This window comes from Gavia stellata, unplaced genomic scaffold, assembly GCF_030936135.1.
Source record: "Gavia stellata isolate bGavSte3 unplaced genomic scaffold, bGavSte3.hap2 HAP2_SCAFFOLD_42, whole genome shotgun sequence".
Classification (NCBI taxonomy): Eukaryota; Metazoa; Chordata; class Aves; order Gaviiformes; family Gaviidae; genus Gavia; species Gavia stellata.
In genome coordinates, this window is record NW_026776913.1 from 1,834,551 (window position 1) to 1,841,437 (window position 6,887).

The 6,887-nt window shown below is 52.8% G+C and overlaps 1 protein-coding gene across 1 annotated transcript; it reads left to right on the top strand.

Annotated features, from left to right (window-relative positions):
- Positions 1 to 4,197: 4,197 nt before the first annotated feature.
- Positions 4,198 to 5,142, top strand: LOC132321517 (olfactory receptor 14C36-like). The gene has a single exon (XM_059835013.1). The coding sequence runs from the start codon at positions 4,210 to 4,212 to the stop codon at positions 5,140 to 5,142; it is 933 nt and encodes a 310-aa protein (XP_059690996.1). The 5' UTR covers positions 4,198 to 4,209.
- Positions 5,143 to 6,887: the final 1,745 nt, after the last annotated feature.

Sequence of the window (6,887 nt, forward strand, 5' to 3'; positions counted from 1 at the left end):
TACTCAAACCTACATTCCTGACCAATGTTCTAGATTGTGGACCAAATTAGAAGAGAGGTCATTCTCAACAGTTAAACTGGACTGAATTTCTGGCATATTTTTCTTCTGACCAGGAGGTTAACAAAGATGTAAGTGTTACTTTGCAGAGAAATAAAGCCGTCATTCTTCTCTTATTGTGTTCCACCTATGTCCTGTCATTTCCTAAAGACGAAGAGGTTCAGCAAAGATCTGCCACCAAAATAATTGGTAAACCATATTTAGGAGGAAGACGAAGTTGCATGAGAACTGGAGGAGGGTGAAGCTTGTTGAGAATTGGGTGTGCCATGGAGGGATGAAGTCCTCTGCTTGTTACTTTCTGTCTTGGTTTGCACGCTTAGAAAATGCCACTGTGGTGTTCACCAGGGTTTGTAAAATGCTTGTAGGTCATTTGAAAGGCATTGCTATGTAGGGTCGTCTTATGAGGATGTGTTGCAGAAGAGAGTCTGGTGTGATATTCGATTAAGGAGATCTTACACTGCTAAGAAAGAGAGGTCTCATTTCTGCAGATGCATCATAACCATGTGTTTGCCCTCCCCACCCCTCTCCCCTTTCAAAATCCACTTACGACACCTCTTCTGAGGTGGAAAAGTGGTTTCTGAAGATTATCCCACTTCTCTTGAAACCTGCCTTGAGAGCATCTTTCATCAGCTGGTTCCTGAGGCTGAAAATAAAGGGACTCAGCAAAGGAGTTGGCAGTGTGTTGAGAAGGGCCACTGCCTTGTTTCAGGAAATGTGGTGACTTGAAGGCTGGACATACATGAAGACGCAGCCCAGAAGGGAGTAGAAGTAGCACTGAGATAAGCAGCCTGGGCAGGACATGGCTTTGCTGGCCATGCACAAGTTTCCTACGTCTTTGGGTATGATGGATATGGTGATGAAAACCTCCAAACAGGAGAGGTTACAGAGGGAAAAGTCTGTGGGACTGTGGAGGTCTCTTTCAGCAAGAACAAGGGAATGATCGGCAGGTTTGCCCCTAAGATCACCAGGTACGAAGCCAGGAGAGCGATTGCCATGAGGCGCTCCGGATGGTGGAGGGAGGGGAAGCCCAAGAGAAGGAACTCTGTGACAGTCGTATGGTTCAACATTTCTGCATCCGAGCTGCAGTGGTGGGGGGCGTGGGGAGAATAACCCCATACATCAGGACAGGCTGGGACGTGAGCAGCTGAGGAGAAGGGCCTGGGGACTACGAGGGATGCCCTACAACCAGTAGCGTACGGTCCCTATGAACAAGGGCAGCTGCACGTGGGGCTGTGTTAGGAGGACTGTGGGCCACCCAGACAACTTGAGTGATCATCCCCCTTGACTCAGCACTGGTGTGGCTCCACACACATGGGTGTGTCCCAGTGGGTGGCTCCCCAATTTGGAGAAGTCAGGAGGAACTAGAGAGTGTCGAGTGCAGGTCTGCCAAGATGGGGTACGGGACCGGGTGCACATGACCTGTATGGGGCGGCTGAGGGACCTGGGCAGCTTTGGCCCAGTGGCAGAGAGACTCAGAGCAGTATAGGATTAGCCTGAGACTGCTGGAAAGGTGGTTTCAGAGATGATGGAGCTTTTCTTCATGGTGGGAAACGGCATGAGGAAGAACTTAAAGCACAAAGTGCAGCTGGAGAGGTCCAGACTGGACACGAGGAAAGAGAAATGTCACTCGAAGGGCAGTGCTGTGGTATAAGAAGTCACCCAGAGGGAGACTGGAACAACCCAAGGCTTTGTGTTGCAAGGGACAACGAGGAAGGATGGAGAGATATCAGTAAAGGAAGTTGCTCAGGTGAGAGCCAGGTGGGGTAGCAGGGTGGATGTCTACAGCCTGCAGAGAAAGAGGTGCAGGTGTGGGAGACCGTAGGACAGCCAATGGTGGAGATGAGAGAGGGATGGAGAAAGTCAGAAAAGCCCCCAAGAGAGATCAGCTCTTTCCCTCCTCGGCTGTGGCTGTTGTCTCTGCCACTGACACCCATGAGGAAGCACCTTGTCCTTACAGCACTCGGGGCTCATTGCCTCCCCTTCCCCACCTGGGAGCCTGGGAGGTATCGTACCGTAGTCCTGCCCTGGGCATTGCCCATCCCCACATCACACCGCCCCAGGAAGAGCCCTGAGCAATGTGTGAGGGACCGGATCTCCTTCCCAGGGGCTGGGGGTCAGAGCTTGGCCCTTTGCCTTTAGGTAACACATCCAGGGTTCCTCAGAATCTCTTCCTTCACATTGCCTTTGCCTACCTGTCATCACTGCCTGGAGTTTTCTGCTCTAAGCAGCCCCTGGGGAGGCTTTGTCAGCAATGTCCCTCCGTGGGACCCATTAACACTCCAAGAAACAGTGGAGATTGCATCAGACACTGACTTCTTGAGAGGTTTCTTCAACTCCCTCTCACTGTCTGAGGTTCATGGACTCTGCACCAAACCCACCCGAGGGGTCATTAAAACCCCTTGAGATGGTCCTCTGCTGCTGAGCTGTGCCGGGCTCCTGGGACAGAGGGAGCTCATGGCAAGCGGGCAGCACTGCGGAGAGACAGCTCTGCCCAGGAGCAGCTCCTCTGCAGAGCGCAGCAGGGCTGAGGGCACTGCCTGCAGGCACCGAGGGGAGAGGAGTGAAGCAGCGAAGGGTTTAAAGGCAGTCTGGAGGGGGAGGATGCTGAGAGCGCATAGTAGGAGTAATCTTCAGGGATCTTGACAGGGTAAGTCTCTGGGTGCAGGGCAATGCAGCTGCAGTTTATGGAGGGCTCTCATAAAGCTGGCATAGTTCCCAGGAATGTCACTCCTGTATAGAGGAGGAGGAGGTGCCCCAGAGCAGGGCTTCCCTGCTGCACCATCAGAGGGACAGGGCATGAGGGCTGCCTTCTGCCAGGGACGGCTGCAGGGTGTGAAGGTGGGTGTGCAGCCAGGGGTGCCCAGGGCTGTCCTTCCGAGCAGGGTCCCTGCACCCCCGGGGCTGGGTGCTGGGGCAGGGACTCTGCCGCCTGCCAGGGTCAGCACTCAGCCTGCCCGGGGAGCTCCCCACGGCGCTGTGGGGAGAAGCTGGGGGTGGAAGGAGAGACCAGTGCAATGGCAGGGTGCTTCTGCTGTTGTGAGGGTGCTGTGTGGGTCAGGGATGCTCACAGCTCCACATCACTCTCAGGATATTTGCAGAGGTTTTTTCTGAAGAGGGACGTAAAGGCAGCGTTTACCTGAAAGGGCAGGAGTCTGTGCTTTGACATTTCTCCTATTGGTTGTTGGGTGGGTAGTGGGTGATGAAATTTATTTCTCCCTTCTGGAGAAGTCACAAACAACCCAGTTCTTGTAAGTGTTTCTCTGAGCAGCTCTTTTCTCCACTGCACACACAGAGATGCCCCTGGGCAGTGCTTTGATGCAGGAGGTGTCTGCAGGGCAGAGCTGGGCACACAGCGGGTGGGATGGGCTCTGTGAGCACTGCCAGGGCGGAGAAAAGGGGAGAGAGACTCAGCTCCCAGAAGGGAGAGCTCCAGGCAGGGAGAGCTCCTGGCACCAGAGACATGGTCATTAAGAGACAGGGAGCTGCTACACAAAGTGCCGTATGATGAAGAATTTGAGCACCTCCCTGCCATCCCCTGCAGTTCAGAGAACTTCCCCAGAGCAAGTCCCTGGTCTCCTCTGCCACCCAGCACAGCCTCATCCCCAGGGCCACAGGGTCCAGGGCATGAAACACCTCCTCGGCAGCTGGACCTCCAGTGTAGGAGCAGTGCATGTGTTCTACAGTCAATACACAAGAAATATGCTAAAAAGGAGTGCCTGCAGTGTCGCTGTCTGTGAGGTAGAGAGCACGGCTGGGTAAGGGGAAGGCTTCACTGCATGCCCATCTGCCTTTCTCTCCTTACTTCAGTTTTTCAGACCACAGACATATTCTGTATTTCTACACCTGCCTGTGGTGCTCTCGCTCTCAGGACTTGGTCTGAGGGATGTGGGTCAGCTTCTGTTCTGACTCCATCTCCGGGGACGCTGCCCCATATGTGTCTTCATGGCAGCTAGGTGCCTCAGCTGTGTTTTGAACTGTGAGGCACCATGTCATTCAGTTGGTGGGGTTGGGGAATGAGCTGACTCAGTCCTCATTCAGCTGAGGGAGGGGGATTTCTATGGGAAATGGCATAGGTTTTTCATCAGAGAAGTCCTTCTCAACTTGTCACTGCCTTTTTCTCCTTGCACAGGTCCCCATGCCTGGAGGAAGAAAATGTCCAACAGCAGCTCTATCACCCAGTTCCTCCTCCTGGCATTCGCAGACACGTGGGAGCTGCAGCTCTTGCACTTCTGCCTCTTCCTGGGCATCTACCTGGCTGCCCTCCTGGGCAATGGCCTCATCATCACCGCCATAGTCTGCGACCACCACCTCCACAGCCCCATGTACTTCTTCCTCCTCAACCTCTCCCTCCTCGACCTGGGCTCCATCTCCACCACTGTCCCCAAAGCCATGGCCAATTCCCTCTGGGACACCAGGGCCATTTCCTATGCAGCATGTGCTGCCCAAGTGTTTTTGTTTCTCTTCTTCATGTCAGCAGAGTTTTATCTTCTCACCATCATGGCGTATGACCGCTATGTTGCCATCTGCCAACCCCTGCACTACGGGACCCTCCTGGGCAGCAGAGCTTGTGTCCACATGGCAGCAGCTGCCTGGGGCAGTGGGTTGCTCAATGCTGTGCTGCAAACAGCCAATACATTTTCACTACCAATCTGCCAAGGCACTGTTCTAAAGCAGTTTTTCTGTGAAGTTCCCCAGATCCTCAAACTCTCGTGCTCAGACTCCTACCTCAGGGAAGTTGGGCTTATTGTGGTTAGCGCTTGTTTTGCTTTTGGGTGTTTTGTTTTTATTGTGCTGTCCTATGTGCAGATCTTGAGGGCCGTGCTGAGGATCCCCTCTGAGCAGGGACGGCACAAAGCCTTTTCCACGTGCCTCCCTCACCTAGCTGTGGTCTCCCTGTTCCTCAGCACCATCATGTTTTCCTACCTGAAGCCCCCCTCCATCTCCTCCCCATCCCTGGACCTGGTGATGGCAGTTCTCTACTCGGTGGTGCCTCCAGCAGTGAACCCCCTCATCTACAGCATGAGGAACCAGGAGCTCAAGGATGCCATCAAGAAATGGTTTTCATGGACATTTTTCAACAGCTGAGACCTGCTGTCTCTCTTCACACATGATTCCCAGTGCATCCCGTAGCCTGTTAGAGCCTTGTTTATTCACTCTGTTGCTGGTTTTGTTGCTGTTATTTCTCCCTATCATTTTCCTGCATGACTGTTTGGATTTGTCCCACTACACCTGAGGCAGGAACGTGCTCTCTCTCACCTGGACACCTTAGAAAAGTTTCTGTAACATTGTCTCATGACTGACTCCCTCACACTATGTCTGTAATAAAACAGGATCTCCTCTGCATGCTGCCTGCACTGTTGGCTCTTCTTCCGAAGCTGCTGTCAAGCAGAACAAAAGCCCAAAAAGGCCCATTGATCCACGGATTTGGGAGCAAAAACCTCCTTGTCACATCATGCCCTCTTAGAGACCAAGGGATGGATTTTGAACTGATCTCTGTGTGTGTCTAGTGACAGTGGGGATGGTGAGTGTCACTGAGGGACATACCCAGGGCAGAGCCATCAGGGTGAGCATCTCCTGACTCGAGCAGGAGAGACGGACAAGACAATGGTCAAGTCTCTTCCAACCTGAGTTATTCTGTCATGCAGTGAGTCTTTCCTTTGGAGACAGAATAGGCAGAGAAAGGATAAAAGACAGAGAGGCAGAAGTAGAGAGATGAAATGTGCCAATATAAAGACAGTAGTTCTTCTGAGCAATGCTTCTCCAATTGAACAAAAGATAAGAGAATTTATTTTGCTAAGGGGCTGCATAAAACCACTCACAGAGAGCAAGGGAGTGGAATCATCTTGCCAGTACCTGCCCTTGCTGCTGTTAAGAAAAAACTATGGAAAAAATCATGAAACTTCATGAAAAGCCAGCCATGCTGGAAAGGAACACTTTTCCAGCTATTACATTGAGGTCTTTTCTGCAGAGCTGTCAAGTTTCTCCTAAAAATCTACATGCGGGGCTGGATTCAGTTACCCACACAGAGGTGGTCGCTGCCCTGTGGAGCTGAAGCACCCACGTGGGAAATGCATCCCACGACGTCTGGGAGCCCTTCTGGAGCCTGAGCTGGTAGGCAGGCAGAGTACCTCGGGGTGGTGGAAGACATCGCCTGCCTTCAGCGCCGCTGGGCAGCGCTGTGACGAGGCCTCTCCAGCACAGCAGCACGTTGTGTCCCCTTGGGTGCTGGCTGTGAGGTCAGGTCTGAGCAGCCAGCAGTGGGGAGACAGATACTCTGAGGTCTCAAAAGCCATTGCAATGCTGGACCCAACAAGATGACAGATTTGGGGAGGTCAGGGGGAGCTGGGACAAGATTTGGAGGAGGGCAGAGAGGTTTGGCCAACAAAGATGAAAGGTTTTGAAGAGGAAAGATGCGTTTGGGTAATCCTGATGCCACTGTGATACTGACTGAGAAAACATTCACGTGAGGCCTTTACCCTCTTTCTAAGCAGTAACCTGAAGCCCTAACCCTACCCTGATATGGCACCCTTCACCCTGACAGGAATCCACTGCTCTAATCCCTAACCTCAAACCTTACCTCTAAACCAAAGCCCCAAACCAGAAACTCCTCCTCCTACCCTGTTACTCACTCCAATTCCCAGCCTTTATCCCTGCCATTAAATGCTAGCCTTGACCCTCACCCTCCCCACAGCCCTACACAAACCCTAATCCACAAAGCGAGCCCCTCCCCTGGCACTAACTGGACACCCTCAGCAGAACACCAAACCCTCCCCAAAGCCCAACAGGGCCAAGGTCTTTGTCCTCTGGGCTATGGCAGTTGCCTCTGCTAC